We start from the raw sequence: 19,179 nt of genomic DNA on the forward strand, positions 1-19,179 counted from the left end.
TTCATCTCATTATAAAATAACATCATTAATTAGTTAAAAGCTTATAAGTAAATATTAACTGAGGCAGTGTGTTTGCATTGAGTGAAGCAGAATATAGAAATGTGTTACAGCATGAAAAAAATAAATGTCATATGTTTACGGTTAGGTGTGTTGGACATTAGCCCACATTTTAGACTGACAGGTGCACCATCTACCTGTAATCAGTGCCGGGAGAGGAACAGAGGGAGGGGTACGTGTGTAAATGTGTCGGAGGGAGGGGGGGAGTTATGTAGTCTCCCATTGGGTGAACGTCCAGACAGGCGTACTAGACAGATTACTACCGCTGCCGAATACAGAAAGCAGTCTGAGGGCGCAGCAGCTTGGCCCTACCTGTCCTCCATTTGTGGTTTAAGGTGGAGGTAGAGGTGAAGGCGGCTGGTATTGTGGTCTTTTCGTGTGCTTTTCTTTGCTCCAATGGAGGCGGCCGTGCTGAACCCCGCGATCATGACGGAGGTGGACTGCAACAGCAACACCCTGAACGCCGAGCTGGAGGTGAAGAAGCTGCAGGAGCTGGTGCGCAAACTGGAGCGGCAGAACGAGCAGCTGCGCACCCGAGCCGGCGCCGGCGGATACTGCCTCCCCAGCCCGCTGCCCACCCTGCTGTGCCACTCGTCCTTGGGCTCGTTCTCCGCCCCCGAGGAGCCTTTCGACTATTTCCACCCGCACAGCGGCAGGGATGGAGCGGCTGCTGCTGCGAGGGAGGAGGACGACGAGGAGGAGGAGGATGCATCCGAGCCGTCGGTTCTGGACGAGCTGGAACTTCTGGATTTGAATTCCCTGAGCTGCTCAGAGGAGTCTGATGAAACCTGGTAAGTGCACACTGCATTTCCAACCATATGTTGCTCAGTCATGTAGTATGTGATTTCTAACTGAAATGTGGGATTTTAAAGCTTTGTTTTCAGCTGCTCCAGCCCTCTGCAGTGCCCCAACAAAGCCACACACACCTTGAAGTTAATCAGGCCCTACTTATGTGCTGCCATTTGCCTTTAAAGCTTCAGGGAAACACTTCTTGTGTTTTGCTGTGGAGTGGCTGCAGAGAGGACTAAATCAAATTAAGGAAGTGAAATTTTTTGCTGATTTTTGTCACAGCTTGTGAGGTGTTGTGCAAACTCATAAACAGGAAGTGACCCAGGGCTGCATTTAACTAATACAAGTGGTCATTTTTTTCACTTGTAGCGATAGATAGATAGATAGATAGATATGAATATGACAGATCTCCATGTGTGGGTGTGCACTCAGTCCCCTTCAGGTCACACTCTCACCTGATGTCAGCTGGGGTTTTAATCTATAATTCAGCTTCTTCCATGTTGCCCACAGAGCAGCAGCATCCGGGCTGTCAGAATAATCTGATCCACTCTGTTTGAGCCTCTTCCTTGCTTCTAAAAAGGCTTGACACCACCTTCAAACTGAGTGGGAGACAGATTTCTCTGACTCAGGAGGAAACGAGTTGGTGGAGGAAACGAGTTGGTGGCGCAAAAGGAACGATGGAGTCTGGAGTGCGATCTGTCAGGGACTGTGTGCTGAGAGATTATATATGTATGTCACAGCACTGAATTATCCAGATTGAGTTGGTTATCTGTATTCAACAGCTAAGAGTTGAGTTAAAAGAATAGGCACGTGATTAAGGCTAGATATGTAGTGAGGAGGATGTTGACATGAAACAGGAGAAGTTTTAAAAGAGGAAGATGGCATTAAGAGTAATATTTGTCTATATATTTTAATAGTCGCAAAGAGACACTACCAGGTGTAATCGATCATGATGGGTAACAAGTTAACAGGCCTGTGTATGTAAATGCCTGACCACAGCTTCTTATGACAGAAAAGGAGGAAATTCTCATGTGGGCATTGTTAAGTACTGGTTTTAGATGTCTTTCAAGCACAAACTTGGGCAAAACAGTGGCAGTAATTTGTGTTTTCTTGTTTTGCCATCTCAAATGTGAGCTTTTACCGCTTTTCTCAGAGTCACACAAACACACTCTTTGGTTTTGAACTGTTTGTTGGGCAGTAACATCATCTCTACGCCCTGAAACATTAGGATGGACTACTTGGTTTATAGGCTAAATAAGTAAAGCTCCAGTTGGCTTTCAGAATGAATGAGCATTCAAGCACCTTACTACAGAGTAAGTCTTTGTTGACCTTTGAGTTTGGCTTTCCCAGATTTGTCCCCACCACAGTGTACACACTGTCCAGCTCTTTGTAGTCTCTTAAACTGCTCCCCTGATCATGTTTGGAAAGATCTGGGATTGGCCAGAGTCTCCTATCAGAGCTCATAGAAGTTGTAGAAGTCTAGTTCACTCTTGCTTCTCTTTCCAGGTTATACGTGTCATCAAAGGACCGCAGGTCGGAGACCACGAGCGACGCCCTCACACCGCTGCAGTGGTGCCGGCAGGCTCTGGACAGCCCCAAATCGGAGGTGGAGGCCGCCAGAAGGTCGCTGTCCCTCCGGCTAGAGCAAGGTGCGAGTCAACTGGTTTGTTTGTAATTTGTGTGTAGAGAAAACGACTCTGACTGCCCCCCCCCCCCCCCCCCCCCCCAAGGGAGGTTGGATTGCACACACCTGGCTGTGCAGGTCAATGGTGCAAAAGAGGACACAAGCCACATGATTAAGTTGCTGCTGGGAGCACTGCTGTAGCTACTGCTGCAAGAAAGATGATCAAGTCTGATATTTCTCTGAGTAGATGAGTGAAGAGTGGGAGTTTCTTCCTCATTAACTTGGAGTTCAGCCTGTGGGTGTTTCTCAAGACGGTTTCTCTTAATAAAATGCATCTTTATCTTGGGAGCATTTCAGAGCTTGAAGTCCCCGCAGTTCTGTTGTTCAGTGCACGCTAAAACCAAAGGCTGAGGCAGCGGATTAGTTTGCAGGGTGCCGCTCGCCTCCAGGCTATTTTAAAACTGATGTACACAGCTTTTAGTGTCTTGCCAAAAACAAGAGCGCTCGCTACCTCACACGCCCCTACTGTCTCTCACAACACAAATGCTGGCCAGGAGGAAGTGTTGGTGTTAGTTCGTACAGATCTTGCACACAGCACAGCTGCTGGCTTGTTAGAAAGAAATGTGTTGAGCACAAATACACTACACTGCAAAAAGTATTCACTCATCTGCCTTCACACACATCTGAACTTAAGTGACCTCCCATTCTTAGGGTTTGATATGATGTCAGCCCTTTGCAGACACAACAGCTTCAACTGAGGTTCAGGAGCGTTTATGGGAATTTTTGAACATTCTTCCAGAAGTACAGTCGGATGAAGGCCTGGTTCACAGATTGCAATCGAATTAATCCCAAAGGTGTTCTGTCGAGTTGAGGTCAGGACTCTGTGCAGGCCAGTCAAGTTCTTCTACACCAAATTCTCTCCTCTGTGTCTTTATGGAGCTTGCTTGTACAAGCAGGCTAGCTGCTTGATTTTTATACACCTGTGACCACTAAAGTGATTGGAACACTTGAATTCAATAGTTTGTATGGATGAGTGAATACTTTTGGCAGTATAGTGTATTACTGATGAGATGAGTCCCTGGGTTCAGCAGATTAATTTGTCAACACTGGTTTTTGTTCAGTGTGGATGAATTCCTTAAAACTGTGTCAGCGTTTGAGCATGAGTTTCAAAATGACATGCAGACACATTTGAATCATTTATTTTTTCACACCAGTATGATAATACTGAGCAGGTACAAGCCCCACCCACTCGCTGTCAAAAGCTTCTGTTTGTGAGAACCATCCAACCAGAAGAAAGCTAGCTTTAAGGACATAATGAGATAAGAGGATTATTTTGATACTGTGAATCATGCAAAGCTGTACTAAGAATACAAATGCAGACATAGAAATTAATAGAAAAGCCCTCCCTTAAAAAAAAAAAAAAAAACAGCCCAGCTTCTCATTTACTTGAGCAATGTGTAATAATTCATTCAGTAATGAATAAGTAAAGACTCTTTACTTTAGATACGTCAGCACATCTGTGGGCAGCTGGGGCCTCGGCATGTCAGCATAAGAAAAGTGTAATTGCACTCCATTTATTTTTATTAATTTGTTGTTTTTGTTGTTAGTATTATTTTACAATGTTAATTTTTAGTTTTTCCAGCTGAAACTGTTCTTCCTGCTCTTGTGGCCATTTTCTGAGTTTGTATTGAGCGGTGTTGTGTTACAAGAAATTTTGTGCTATTGTATTTAGAAGGTTATTAATTAGGTTCCTTTTATGACGTGCAATCGCACGTCACCTGTGCGATTGCTCTGACAATATGACGCCAAACTTCGTCTGCTCCAATATCTCTTTAAAATGAAATGCATACAGAAGGTCTTTGTTTTAGTTGCCTGTTTGAAATTAGCACAAAGCTGCCAGCAAACTGCGTGGGGTGGAGGAGAAGGAAAAACGTCACACTCTGTTTTGGTGATTGTGCCGTATGAACCAGTACAGGCAGAAAATATGAGCTTGTTCATCTCTGCTTTTGTTACCTGTTGAAAATCAAGATTGACAGCTGCTTGTTTGGCTTCTCAACTTACTCAGCTTGAGCAGCTTGTTTCTTGATCTTCATGTCTTGGATCGTGTATGAGAGAAGTTGTGTTCTCAGTGGTGGTTTACTGTTTGTGGACGGAACGGTTTGCTCAGTCCAACATTGCATGCATTAAAGTCGAACTAACGGCCCCACAAAAGTTGTTGATATTTGTGTAGCTATTTTCTCTGTGCCATTTATTTTGGAGGAGCCATTAGCAAGAAAAGAGCTACCACTCATTTGTTTATCTTGCTAGTAAAATAAGAAATGGGTGCAGTTATTATATTGAAACATGTAAATACAGTATTTAAGGCAGAAACAGAGTTTGGACAACGAAATTTCAACTTTATTTGTATAGCAAATACTAAACAACTATAGGTGACAAAAGTACTTTACATTGAACACAAAAATAAGGGACAATAGAAAAATAAAGTACTCTAAGGTAAAAGTACAATAAAATAGGAATGCACTGAGATGTTTGTTCACTGAAGTCTCATCAGAAATGGTCTCAAACGATCCACTGAAGTTCCAGATATTTTTCATAGATTCAAGAAAAGAAATGTTGTTGTCTGAAGGACTGGACTGAAAATGTGTGAAAAAGCAGCTATTGTCCAAAGAAACACTTTAGAAAACCTCTAGAACTGGTGACTCTTTAGAAAATGACAACGTCTGGCTCTTTGTAAGCAATATATAAAGAAACGAAGGTTGGTGCACTAAAGTGTTTTCCAGAATTTATCATGGTGATCCCCTTTTTTACCAATATGAAGGCAGGGGCATGACATTTTTACCTAAATCCTGTTTAAAAAAATGTATCTCACCCCTCAAAGTTGTTCAGATAAACCTGTGATGGTCAGACGGGAGGTGTTTGGACTGATATGCAAAGACGCAGCAGTAATGTGCTAGAGCACAAGTGTAACGTGACACTGCATTTGGTTAATCAGCTTAAGAAGCAGGAGACATTTCCTGTGAGAGGTGAAATCTCAGCAGGTCTGGAGATGAATGGAAACAGCTGGCAGCACAGTCACTAGCGCTCTTTTTAAATGATCCACTTTTTAAAGCCAGTAAGATAAGCAGTCACCTCAGTAATACTTCCTAAGTACTCTGTGGTCACGGTGATCAGTCTGAGGTCGGCTCACCTTCATCCATGCACTGCAGGGCTCAGCAGTCCGTCGGCACTTCTTAGGCAGATCAGGCCCAGGTCAGCTGACCTGCGTGTCTGTCATAATTACAGCCGTCGCTTAGCGATACTGAGCAACCGGAAAAGATCTGAGCAAGTAAAACAGGAAGTTGGTGTAAATATACCAGCAGGTTAAAGCAAGGAGCAGACCAGTGGATCGATGGCAGTGGTGAGGCCGCCGCTTGGCTTAGTGTTGTCATGGTTACCTCATGGGTCTGTAAAAATGGATTTCGTGTTTGGAGTTTATCGACAGGTGACCTGGAAAAAGCAGATCAGGATCATCAGTCCTGATGTCCGTGTGCTTATCAGAGTCCTCATCAAATCGATGGGTCTCTTTGTAGTTTTGTGTGTGTGTGTGTGTGTGTGTGTGTGTGTGTGTGTGTGCGCGCGTGTGCAAGATGGGGCTGCTTGTGAAGTGTGAGTGGAGGCGACAGCTCCCACGGCCTCAGCTGAACAGGCAGCTTAACGCCCGCAGCCTTTAATGAGGCGAGATGGAGCTCCACTCACCTGCGTGGGCGCGCTCGTCTGCATACGATCCCGCTCAGCCTCCACATACTTAGGAATCAAGTAATTATGTGCAGTGTTAAAGTCAAAGAAATACTTCACTTACACTGCAATTTTGCTTCCATCAAGGGCCGGCTGTTGGTGTAGAAAGGCTAATCTTCACACTGTAACCGCAAAGCTTGCAGAAAGAGCAACATTGAATTTAATCTTGTTAGATGCGCAGAGTGGAGATTCACCAACGCAATCCAAAAATTCACTGTGACAGTAATGTTTTTGATTAAATCAATTAATAAAGAAAGGAGGCAAGATTTAAAGCCTGCATGTATGCCTGTTCTTTGTGCAAAAGCATCCCCCGCCTCCTTATGCAGTTTCAGCAAGTCTCTAATGGTATCATGCCATCATTAAGTCAAAGTTTAGGTTTGCCAAGGCAAATAATTGGTGCTCATGTTTGGTGCTATTGAAAAGTGCCTTGAATCTGTTTTCTTTCTAGTGACCAGCCAGGATCAACACATGGTTGCAAAAGAGGGCCCAGCTGTCTGGTTGCTAAGCACTTTTCCTGCTGAATTTATGGTGCCAGTCTCTAGGTGGCCATGTTTGATATGACTATAACGCACAATCAAGTAAGCTACGACTTCACATTCAAAGTCTGACATATCCTGATGCTACAGTCACACAAAGGAAACCGGTCGTGGGAGACAAAGTTGTTGCTACTGTGCTACTGCACTGAACTTGTGATCGTGTTGCCTTTTGAAATGGTCATTTTGAAGACGGGGACCGTGTCTGAAACCACTCGTAGTCAGCTGCCGTCTTCAAAGCAACATTGGCGTGTCAAGACGGCCATAAAACAACAACAAGAGGTCGATAAGGGTTGGGAACTGCATGACAACTTGACCTCATTGTTGCTATACAGTGATTAATTGCACTAAACTGGCAAAAATTACAAATCTGAATGCATGGAAATTCACATTCACGACTTGAATTCAGAGACCAGCCCAACTCACAAATCTGAAACAGGAAGTCCTCCACAAATAGTGACGTAGTTGCTGCAGGATGACAATTTAACTGTAAAATGACATGGTGCTCGGCAGCGTGGCTTTGATACAGGAATACAACCGGTCGGAAACCAGATGTCACTTTGAACTTTGGGTTATTCTGAGCATCTAACAGAACAAATTGTGGTTTAATCAAGATCAAATAGCCCCTCCCTCTGTTAGATTTTCCTCATCTTTATGATGACATCAGTAGGAAACATCATGAATTGGTCATCTCAGGCACAGAAGCCACCTGCTTTTAATCTTGTGCGAGGAAGAGCTAACCTCTTGTCTTGTTTCAGAGAGGATGATCTGAAGGCCTAGAATCAGATAAAATGAGGATTATTTTGAACTGTGACTCATGCAAAGCTACTCTGTTCAAGTCTTGGTGTAGCAGCCAGAACTCGATACTTGTGAATTTCATTACAGCATATCTTTTCGGCCACACTTGGTTTGTAGCAAGTTACTTCCTGAGAGCCATGTTGCCAGTTAGACACATTTCTACGGTAACTCAGGCTTGTTTTAGATGGGCTGAGTGCGAGTGCTGACAAACAAATCTTAAGGAATATTGCAGCTGCTGTGATCACTGTGCTGGAGTGTCACCTCTGCATTGCTGATCACATGCTAACCTTCCATGTGCTTTAAACTAGCCTCCCGTTGCAGTCTCAGTATTTGGGTCACAGAGTTCGACTCCCTGACTCGGCTGCATCCTCTGAAGTTGCCTCGGCTGTGCACCTTGTTGCATCAGAAGCAGTTAAACCTCCACTCGACACACTAACCATCCTCTGCAGAGGAATCCTCCCACCAACTTGGCCCACTAGCTCTCTCTCCCCCACCCGAGGTTTGCCGTGATGAAATGAAGAGCTGTTGCCATAGCAACGGTGTACATGAAAGGTTCGTAGCTAAATGCTTTTATATTCACATTGACAGGTAAAGGAGAGAAAGATTTCCCTCGCATCTCTGTGCGGACACCAGCCTTACTCGCACACCTTTTAAATAACACAAGCAGTATTTTCTTTTATTCACCTCTGATTCCAAAAGTGTGTGTGTGTGTGTCTCAAAGCTGTCATGTTTCTTCTTTCTATGAATAGTATTTGTGTGAGAGGCGCACAGCACCAGGTACAGCTGCATTGTGTGAGCGTCTCTGTTGTGTTGAATCCTGCTTTGTCCTCGGCGCTGAGCTGCTGAATAGAGCAGTCGGTGACAGACACCGCTGGTGAGGTAGCGGCTGCACGGCGCTGCCCTCGTGCACAAAGACGTCTGTGATGTCTGGCTTTGTGTGGTTATTGTCTTTTTATCTCTGATTTTGAGCTGTAAAGAACAAAAGAGTCGAACTGATGGTGATTTTTTTTTTCCCTTTTTTTTAAGTCCCATAGAATATTCACTGATGGCATTTAAAGAGACATTACACCCAAAAATGTTAACATGTTTCATTTTGGATGCTTGCTGGTGTGAAGTACCAATTCATTGTGAGGAAATGAGGACTACGGCTCATTTACACTCTAGTTTGTCCTTTATTCCCACTCCTGCACTCATTGATGTAGCGCTATCGAGGCACAGGTGGAGTAAAAGGACATTAATCGAGTTGGCAACAAGTCGTTACTGTAAGTGAAATAAAAGCTTCTCAGTGATGTCCTTCTAGTTTCTACGTCTACCCGACTCTGAGCTTAAAATGTTACAGTCAGTCGTTTTTAACAGAAAAACAATAATATTATGCTCATAAATATATATTTATAAGTGCATAATTATGTATTCCGACAAACTGTGTTCTCAAACTTAGAATTAATCTGTTAAAAATACGTAGGTGCAGGTTTGTCATATTGGCCCGCCACCTTGAACACACTGTTCAGTCTTGTTTTATGTATGTAGCTAGAGACCGGCCACATACGAGAAGAGAAGTCATAGACAAATTTTAATTCATTTCTGCAGCTTCAGAGTTAAGATATGATAAAGTACTGTCATCTGAGAAGGGTTCCTTATTTGCAAAAGCAGCGAAAAAGTGTCTCAAAGAGTCACCAGCTAATGATAAGGTCAAGTGACCTGAAAACTTTTTATCTGACAAAGAGTCTGACTTCATTCTCACATCATAGTCTGACAGATGTGTGGTAAGTCTAACAATGCTAGAGCTACCCTCAAGGTTTCGCTAACGGAGGTTAACGCCGGCTAAAAGAGGCTTACGGCAGCTAACACTGGCAAAAATGATTAAATCAGCACTTATTGGCAGAAAAGTTCAGATATCTGTTCCAAATAACGGATGTGTATATCCCTATATTAATGAAATATGATCTGTTCAAAATAAAAATGTTTTTGTATGTTAGGAAATCTTTTTCATTTTATACAAGATTGATGTAAAATTTGCACTGCAAATAAAAGCAAATGTGTTTATCTGAAATCAGTCAAAGAGATTCTCCAAAAGATTTTTACTAAAATATTATTGGGCAGTTGGAGCTGTATGATGGAACTTCACTTTTATATAGAGACAGAACCAAAATATGAACTATCGACGGAAGTGAGTGAAATCAAATGTTAATGTGTATTAATTCTAACAAGCTGCTGCATATTCTCAGTATTGGCCTTTGCTACATGGTCCTGAACAGTCTAGCAACATGTTTGATCTTCCCATCATTCATGTAATATGGGAATGTTTTTATTTAAATAAATGAGTGTGTCAGCTCAGTAACTTCCACTGATCAGTGGTGTCAGACTAATTTTACATTGTGGGCACCATCCAGCCCAATTTGATTTTATGTGCGCTGGACCAATGAAGTTACAGCATTGCCTCATCGATAAACATGTCTACCTGCCAGTTGTTTCCCTCATAGCATGAAAACTCTTTCCCTTCTTCCATATTTAACACCCTTTGTCCAATAAATTCCAGCCTTGCCTCTCTAACTTTGTCTCCAAAGTTGGGTGTTGGAATACTAATGGTAAAGAACGCCTACATTTCTACCTACTTTGGTGTGGTATGCCATTCCTTGGGTGAAGTCTTTTGACATATTGTACTTTTGACAAGTACAATATTTTGTGCAAGTATCCTTCTACTTTCCAAGTGTCACATTTTCTAAAGCTGTCCACTGGGTCAGTTTGGTGGCCCAGTTCTGTCCCCTGGACCAGATGTTTGACTTGACACCCCTGCACTGAAAGCATGAATGGTGCATGTACTAAAAACTACTTCATCCTTTGGGATAATGCACACTTAATGTGAAACCATAGTTTATATAAAAGTATAATAAATAAAAATATAATTTTTTTTCTTTTTGGGGTGGGGGGGTAGTTTTTGTTAGATGGGTCGATGTACTCACATGGAGGTGGCTTGTTTATCAAGAGGTAGTCACTCCTTAAGTCATTATTACCAGAGTATCCACTACTAAATACTCTGCTTTTTATCATTAATTTCTCTATATTGGACTAACATTTATAAAGTAAACCTGATCTTGTATTAAATTAGACTTGAAACCAATGTTTAAGACTATAAATGTAAATTTACTAAGTAAATAAAGTGAGCAGTTGGGCCACTTTCCCCTTAGACTTCTAGATAAGCACACTTGCTCTGTTGTGCACTCCTGAATATTCACAAATTCCAATAATTATGCTGAAAAGAGCAGAAATCTTATAAACACACTGTCGTGTGTGTGTGTGTGTGTGTGTGTGTGTGTGTGTGTGTGGGTGGGTGTGTGTGTGTGGGTGGGACTTTCTTTTGTTTCTTTATCCGCCCACAGCTTTTAGTTGGTGTGTCATGTCTGACAGGGAAACGTAACAGTTTGTATTAAACATATGCTAACTCTGTGCTTGTTTTCTCCCTCCTTCAGTCTCCAGGTGGCGTAGCTCCCTGTCCAGCCCCTCTCCTTCCTCCTCTCCCGGTCCTCCTCTGAGTCGAGTTGCTGGAGTGTCTCCTATCAGTGCTTCCCCTCCAACCAAGCCCTGCTCCACTCCTCAGCCGTCTGAAAGACACGGTACCAATGTTTTATCTTTTTTCAAAGCATCATAATCAGCTGGCCTGGGACTTAAATTTCCTCGAGTACTGTCCAGATTTGAACATCAGTGCAACTTTCACTCATGAATCAGCTGTCTGTCACATCTTTTTCTCCCAAAACTGGCTTCCCCTCCCTCTGTGCCTCAGTTCCTTCCCTCTCCTCCCCGCTCCACCCTCTCCTCCATCGGACTCTCAGTCCCATCGGGAAGGAGCTCTCCCCCGTAGCTGAGAGGACTCCCACCTTCCTCCCTCACCCGCTCACCCGAAGTAAGCCTTCCTTTGCTGCTCTTCTTAAAAGAACATGTTGATTCCTTACAAACATTAAAAATTTAATACGTATTGTAACCAGAATACGAATGTGCCGGGGGAGGAAAAAACTGGGTCATGCTCAAGCTTTTTATACATTATTCCAAACATTCCCTCCTGTAGGAAGTTGAAATTGAAGAATATATTTTCATCGCAGCCTTTTTTTTTTCCTCTGCCCTGCTTGTTGCTCGTTATAAGACTACATTTCACTGCTGCACGTGAATCCTGTTTGAAGGCAAAGTGGATTCAAGTGCATTATTAGCAATGGAAAAAACGACGTTCCAGACACAGGAGAGGGCGAAGCTGCAGGGAATAAAACTGCTCAGCCCTGAAGGGAGCGAGCTCACATCCTGAGCAATGTAGCTCAGAAATAACTGCTGGGGGGTCTAAGTAGTGGTGGTGGGTGTTTGCCCAAAGCTTATTTCCATGACACTGGCTTTAATGAGCCTTTTTCTCGTGCTCTCCTAAACGGGAACCTCCCTGCCCTCCTCTGTGCCACCAATGTGTTCGGGGCTGTCAAATGGGCTCTGTGCTGGGCTCAGTCAACCCAGGGTTTGTTCATTTATCTATAAGCACGCTTTCAAGAAAGAGGCACGATTGGCAGCGTCTTACCGATGAAAGCTTGGATAAAGCTACAATACTGGAAAAATATGAAAAGGTTAAACACACTATGGCAGCTGAAGCACTAAATGTGATAGTTAGATGCTTTATTGGTCCCACAAGGGAAATTATTAATATTACAGCAGCAGGATAAGGAATAAAAATAGTCAACAACAAATAATCAAGGTGGATAAAGTGCCACAGTTGCGTAGTGAGAACCTTATATTGTGAGACTGCAGCAGTTTTACATAAACAGTGAAAACAAGGGAAATGAAAAGACTGATGTGTAAGAGAGTAGCACAGATTGTATTAATACATAATATGTACACTATAAATCTAAAACGGCTCCAAGAATGTGTGAAGGCTTTTACACACTGAAAGCATTTAGAAAAACAATGCGAAATTCCCAATTTTTCATATGCAAGTGTCTCATAACGTTTAAATGCACCAAAAGCTCTGCATTGCATGAGTCATGGTGAAGTGAGATTGAGCTGGTCCTGATGTTTCTAAACAAGAAAAGGAAGAAACTGAGATTGTGGGTTCATCCGGTTCTCATGAGCAGGCGACAGCAGGGACGCTTTAATGGTTTGATCCGGGAGCTGAAGTTGTATCACAGCTGCTTTAGTACTTATTTCAGGATGTCAGTGAGGCATTTTGAACTGTTGTTGGGAGAGTTGGGTCTAGATGTTGGGGAAACGATTTGAGAGAGCCGATTAACCCCGGAGCAACGTCTGCTGTTTCCATCTCATTGTGTAGTTGGTACCGGTGCACGTTTTGGAGCTACGACCACAAATGCAATGATCCGATTGATCATATCTGTTTATTCGCATGTGAAAAGTCTCAAAAATCGAGATTGATTCAAAAAATGAATGCCAAAAAATTCCTCCTACGAAATTTTGTGATCGGTGTGAACGACTGTTTAAGAGTAGATGAGTCTGAAAATAATTTTAAAGGCCTTAGAACAGAAATGTGTCTTATTCTCAACAGGTGTGTTCTCCTCATTGTACAGTTTCATGGAGAAATTCCACCATCAGCTGTAAGTTTTGGTATTGCTAAGAGGAAGCTTTTAGAAACCACAGCAGAACCACATAAAGTTGCAGATCGGGGAACTGATTGCTGACTTGTAACCGCGGAGCTCCAAACCTCCTCTGGCATTAACATCAGCACTAAAGCTGTGTGACAGGAGCTTCATGGCCTCATTTCTATGACCAAACAGCTCCTGTAGGTGGTGCAGCCCGTTTGGTGTGTACTCTACCCACTGAAGGAACAACCACTTAGCCCTGGCCTTTTATTAAAAGCACCTCTGATCTAAACTGCACAGCAACAATATTCTAAAACTTCACTGCGATAGTTTTAATGAGGCTTTATTTATAGAGTGCTTCCCTGAAGGCATGTTACAAATTACTTCACACAAGAAAATATGACAAACTCATCGACCTGAAGGAGGGAAAAAAAACCTATTATGGGATTTGTTTTACCTGAAGAAGCTGACCGTTGACCTACCTGAGCTTGTGCCCAAAGTGGAAGTGAAGGAAATGTCATTTGTGCTGATCTCAAAAGTCTCACTTGTCTATCCAGAGAAACCTGTGTCACTCAGCACAACCCACAGACATTTTTAATGTTCCTTTCTTGATTGGTAGGAGTTAATTTCAAAGATTCAGAGACGGCCCGCGTTAAAGAAGCTCGTAAAGGTGCAGAAATCCTGGCCTGTGTGAGTCAAATAAGACTAAAGTAATTAGAATAATGGCACTGATGGAAGGGATTACTTTATAGAGCAGTCGCAGGGAGCAGATATCAGGCAGATCGTTAACTGTGAAGAGGTTTTTGTAACCTCGGGCTTAATATTTCTGCCTCACTGCTGCCTAATGGGCTCTAATTCTGTGAGCCGAGCATCGCCCTCCATTAGTCCGGACCCCTCATCTTTATGTGGAGGACGCTCTGAAGAGTGAAGGGTACTTCTCTCATCGGAGCAGTCCTGCCTCATTTGTTTAACTGTGCAGCATGAAGTGAGACATCGGAGAGGAAAGTCTGACTTCTTGGGTCTTGTTTTTACTTGAAGGTCGCAGCCTGCGGCGCTCCACCCTCAGCCCGCAGTCGTCCATGGACAGCGACCTGGGAGCATCTGAGGCAGAGGATGACTCCATTGCTCTGGGATACAAGCTGCAGGACCTCACTGATGTCCAGGTTATGGCCCGGCTGCAGGAGGAGAGTAAGTAGCAGGACCTCCGTCTGCACCCTGACTGCACTTCCTGATTTTTGATTTGAGTTGTAGACTGTTGGTTAGTTGTTTGCTCCGCCTGCCAGAGTGCTTAAAATGCACTATAAATCTGAATCTTTATACAGAAAGAGATGTTTCTGAAATGATTTCAGGACAGTAGAAATCATTCTGGCTGTTTGGTCACTTTTTTATGGTTATCTGTGTCATTTGAGCCAACTCACTTCTCCTGCTGTCCGTCTGTCTATCCCTACTGTCCCCCCCCCCCCCCCCCCTCCTAATAATTTAACATATGGCACCAGATCTCAGAGCCCATCGCTACTTCAGCTTCATTAACCCCAGGAGGTGATGACTGTGTGTGTGCGTGTGCGTGTGTGGTGGGTGTTTTGCACGCTGGTCCTCATATCTCGCTCCCCCAGGTCTAAGGCAGGACCTCGCCAGCACCTCATCCGTCCTGGCCAACCGCCGCAGCCAGAGCTTGACCTTCCAGCTCAGCCAGCTCAGCGCCGGTCCCGACCTGGAGGAGGAAGACGAGGAGGACGACGAAGACTACGGTCTCCTGCCGCCACCACAGCCACGCCTCACCCGCCTGCCCCACTCCCACACTTTCTCCAGCATCCGAGACTGGCGAAGAAGCACCAGTTCCCTGTGCACCCCTCCTTCCACCCCCTCCACCCCCCCGTACCCTTCCGCTGGGTTCGCCGTTCAACCTGCGCTCCAAGCCCAGTCTCAGGGTCTTGGGCTGGGGCTGGGAGTGGGCAGCACCTGCGCAGCCGAGCAACAGTGCTTCAGACCAGGTTCAGGTGAGGAAAGGGGGAAACTCGATCTAAATAAAGAAACAAGGCTGTTGTGCGGAATTATCAAGGAACAGATTCCCTTTCAGCTCATTCTTCTGGTCTTCTGCTTCCTGAGAGACCAGAAGAATAGCTGGTGTTAGTGAAACTTTCATGAAAGTGGATCTAACACTTTTGATCTCAGACACTTAAACTCTAATACGTTGTGAGAATGTAATCAAATTGTAAGTGACTTTTAAGGACACTCGAGCCTAACATTAGCTTATAACAATATCAAAAATGAATGTCTATGAGAATATACATGTACAAATCTCTCTCTCACACACACACACACACACACACACACACACACACACACACACACACACACACACACGCTACTCCAAATTTATGAGTATATCACCTCTTTTTCTTTTCTTTTCTTTTCTTTTGTCTATTAAATAAGCTGAAAGCCTGACTGTACCTTTAATCTCAGAGTGTAGTCCTTTAATGAGGATGAACCAAAGCCTGATTTTAAGAATCTGGCACTAGAAGGTATTTCCATCCATCAGCAGACATGGATTAAAACTACTGATGATCTTTTGATAGAATCAGCACCTATTAATGCTTTGAAGAGTACTAATATAAATTATCTCTGTGTTTATGTTTTGTGCGTGTGATATTTGTGTGTATTGCTGTGTACGTGTATGACGTTGGACATGTTGTTTTGGGGGGAAAACTTCATCATGGCCTCCAGCCGAATATGAGAGTAAGTCAATAACATGGTTCAGTATATCTAACCTCATACATCATCTCTGAACATTAATTTGAGTATTTTTTTCTTCTAATTGTGAACCTCGCCCCTTTAACACTGTGACGGTGTCTCGGTCCTGACCTCGCTGATGCTCTACCTGCTTCATAAACTCTTTCTAATCCTCTTGTACAACTGCTCTTAAAGCTCTCGGGCTGGCATGTGTTTCCATTTTGAGGCGGAGACTCCGAGAGTTTGATGGGATTACAAGTTAGGAGTGTATATCTGACTGTGGGGGGCTGGAAACTGTTAGCAGTATAAAGAAGATCAGAGGCTGCTTTGAGGCATCTTTAAAAATAGTTCAGCATCTGAAGGTTTCTATTTGTCTCTGTGTTTTTGTTTGGAAGCTTCTCTGTTTGCAGACTCTGCAGATAACTTTATTAATCTGGCCTGGCGCAGCTCTGGACGCCTTAAATCTGTTGGCTGTTTTTGTCTGTGTTAGATAAGCTGCGGAGAAGCATGCCTAACCTTGTCAGAGCTCCCAGCATGCCCAGTGTGCCCATACCAGCCAATCCCAGTGCTTCCCCTTCTTTGCTTCGTAACAGCCAGAGCTTTGATTCGTCCAGCGGACTGGCTCGACTGCAGTCCTCCAGTAAGACGCTGCTTGTCTTCTCTAATTAAAGGGACAGCTCACCCAAAAATTCATTCGCCTTGAAGGCGCCGCCAGCCAAGTAAGTTTACTAACTTCAGTTTGTCTCCTCTCGTCTTCAGTCCCCTCTCCAGGCCAACTCCAAAACAGAGTCCAGAGTGTCGGGAACTTCACCTCATTGTCACGGCCACCTCTGAAGGCCACTGCCTACGTCAGTCCCACTATCAAGGGCTCCGCCTCCATGCCCACCTCCATCAGTCTCCAGTCTCTTAATCTGAACAGCAGTGGGGGGGGTGGGGCCAACAGCGGGATCCCTTTGCTTAGTAAACCTGCAGGGACACCCACCACCTCAAACACTGCACGCAGCAGCCTGCCCCGCCCTGCCTCCTTTGTTGGTACCACAAGCTCCACCCCCCGCAGCAAGGTGGCCCAACCAGCACGAAGGTAAACTTTAAAAAGAAGGGGTGTGTGTGTGTTTGCTTGCGCAATCTGAAGTAACACAAACCTACCTCATTGGACTATAGTCAGTAAATGTGTAAAATAATGGATTACTTTTTAAAAATAAAGAGTACTGTGTAATTTGTTCATTTGAAGCAACAACTCTCATCAAACACTGATGTTGCTGCACTCTCCCTGGAGCACATGGTATTAGATTCATTTGGACTCACACTAAAAGTTTGAAATGAGGCAAAGCACCGAGTGTTACTCGTCATCCACACCGCACTGGTGGGGTTCCTGAGACATGTGGCTCCAGCGAATGTCTGTTAGATTTACCTGTTGTGGAACATCATGTCTTTGTCTGTCCTCTGACTTTAGTCGTCCTCCTGTTCCCTCAGTTTACTGACTCCTCCAAAGAGCTTGTCCACCTTCAGTGCCCTCCGCGACAGCACCTGGCGAGACGGCTGCTACTGATGGACGTGACGTTTGCGGCGGCGCAGTAGTGGCAGCAACACCCCGCTGGTTGGGGCGACTCGCTGCACTTCAGCATCAAGGTTTTTTTTTTTTGTTTGTTTTTTGCCCGTGGAGATGCTGAAAGGTTTCTGACCAAAAAAAGTGACTGTTGATGACCTTAAATCTGAGATCCTGCATAGAAAGGTCGGCCGAGGGTCTTTGTGAACCGATCTCTCAGAGTCTATGCAGAATTTCTTCGGGGAAGTCGGGTTTTCTTAATCTGCGTTTGCACGTCAGCCCTTGAATTCACTGACTGCTTCACAATCGACGAGTGTGGTCTGTGCCAAGGGGGCGCTGTTCCCTGCTGCTCTTGTGCAATAAACCGCTGGCTGATGGGTACCAGTAATACTAACCCGCTGAAGAGGGCTGCCAGTTTGTTTGGGTTTTTTTAATGACCCTCCTGATGCTGTGTGTGTTTGTTTATATCACATTTATTTTGAATAAATAAATAATTTTGACTAATCAGGAGATTTTTCCCTGTGGCAACGAGCGCCCACAATGCTGCTAAAGTTTAATCAGTCCCTGTGCATTTGGGTACAATTACTCCAGTTTTTACAATAAACGTAATAAATGACGTATTCGTGTACAAATCTAACTATTAAGTGTGCATACATATATATTAATTGATCCGATATTTGATTTTAAACGTGACGCTTGACCAAAATATCTGAATGTTTACACAAGTTTTGTGCATATTAACACTTTAAAACTGTCTGACCGATAAGAGGAAACGGTTCTTGTTGCACTTTTGTATAAAATCTCTCAACTTTGTTTCTTTTTTGTTCTGTTTACTAACACTTGCACTTCTTTTTTTTAATATATCTGTATTTGATTTTATGGATTTAAAGTGAGTAAACGGCTGTTAGTAAAACGTTCTGGGGATGTTTCACAGTTAACACGCAGCCTAATGTAGCACCGTCTGTTTGTAATATTTGACCACGGCACATTTCACAAAACCCTGACACTTTTGTTACTGTGATAGACTGAATGAGTGAGCATTTTAATAAAATATTCTAAATTAAAGCTGTTTTTATGTTTGCATGAGTGAAACACTGTAACAAAGTGGAGCAGACTTCTTCAGCATCACTTAAATTGTGGAAATGGTCAACGCTGCCACCTAGTGGTATAATATTTTAATGGCCCCGGCGGGGGTTTGACTCCACTGAACGGCTACATTGAGGTACCCCTGAGTAAGGTACCGTCCCTACACGCTGCTCCCCGGGCGCTGCATTGGTGGCTGCCCACTGCTTCACACCACCACCATTAACAGGTTCAGCTCATGGTGTTATTTCTTGTTTTCAGTAGCAACCGATGCCTATGATTGTGCCAGAGCACAATGGGCATTTAAGATTTCACACAGGTGCTTGGTTGTTACAGTCTGGAAATGGAATGAAGGTGAGTGTTATTAACCCTCTGTGTGCGCACCTCCAAATCACATGACTGATTTAAGCTGACATAAAAACAAGCTGCAGCCACGCTGAGTCTCTATTTCAGCTCGTGTTGAAAGTTTGGACTTCAAAGTATACACCAGTTTTGAAATTTTCATTAAAGGCCACTAAGTCCAGAGATATGAAAAAATATATATAAGCGATGCCTTTTTCTATATACTAGAAAGAAGAAATGAAAAAAGAAGAAGAAAGCATTTTCTAAGGACAGTCCGAAAACTGTAAAGACAAAAAAAAGCCAACTCTTTCCTGTTGGTGGAAAAATGTACCCTGTCAACCAACT

At 43.7% G+C, this 19,179-nt stretch overlaps 1 protein-coding gene across 4 annotated transcripts; it reads left to right on the plus strand.

Annotated features, from left to right (window-relative positions):
* The first annotated feature begins 279 nt into the window (after nucleotides 1–279).
* LOC146547282 (SLAIN motif-containing protein 1-like) lies at nucleotides 280–18,474 on the plus strand. 4 transcript variants are annotated; one of them, XM_085264554.1, is made up of 10 exons: nucleotides 280–848; nucleotides 2,353–2,495; nucleotides 11,043–11,186; nucleotides 11,354–11,473; nucleotides 14,172–14,321; nucleotides 14,747–15,130; nucleotides 15,858–15,869; nucleotides 16,354–16,503; nucleotides 16,623–16,944; nucleotides 17,337–18,474. In XM_085264554.1, the coding sequence occupies exons 1-10, from the start codon at nucleotides 454–456 to the stop codon at nucleotides 17,410–17,412; spliced, it is 1,896 nt and encodes a 631-aa protein (XP_085120680.1). In that variant the 5' UTR covers nucleotides 280–453; the 3' UTR covers nucleotides 17,413–18,474. The 4 variants fall into 4 exon arrangements, with proteins under 4 accessions (XP_085120680.1, XP_085120681.1, XP_085120682.1 ...); XM_085264555.1 differs by lacking the exon at nucleotides 15,858–15,869; XM_085264556.1 differs by lacking the exon at nucleotides 11,354–11,473.
* The last annotated feature ends 705 nt before the right edge of the window (nucleotides 18,475–19,179 follow it).

The sequence above is a fragment of the Mchenga conophoros genome, linkage group LG23 (genome assembly GCF_057382185.1).
Source record: "Mchenga conophoros isolate Kocher_MC1m ecotype Shallow Benthic linkage group LG23, M_conophoros_male_GT1.1, whole genome shotgun sequence".
NCBI lineage: Eukaryota > Metazoa > Chordata > Actinopteri > Cichliformes > Cichlidae > Mchenga > Mchenga conophoros.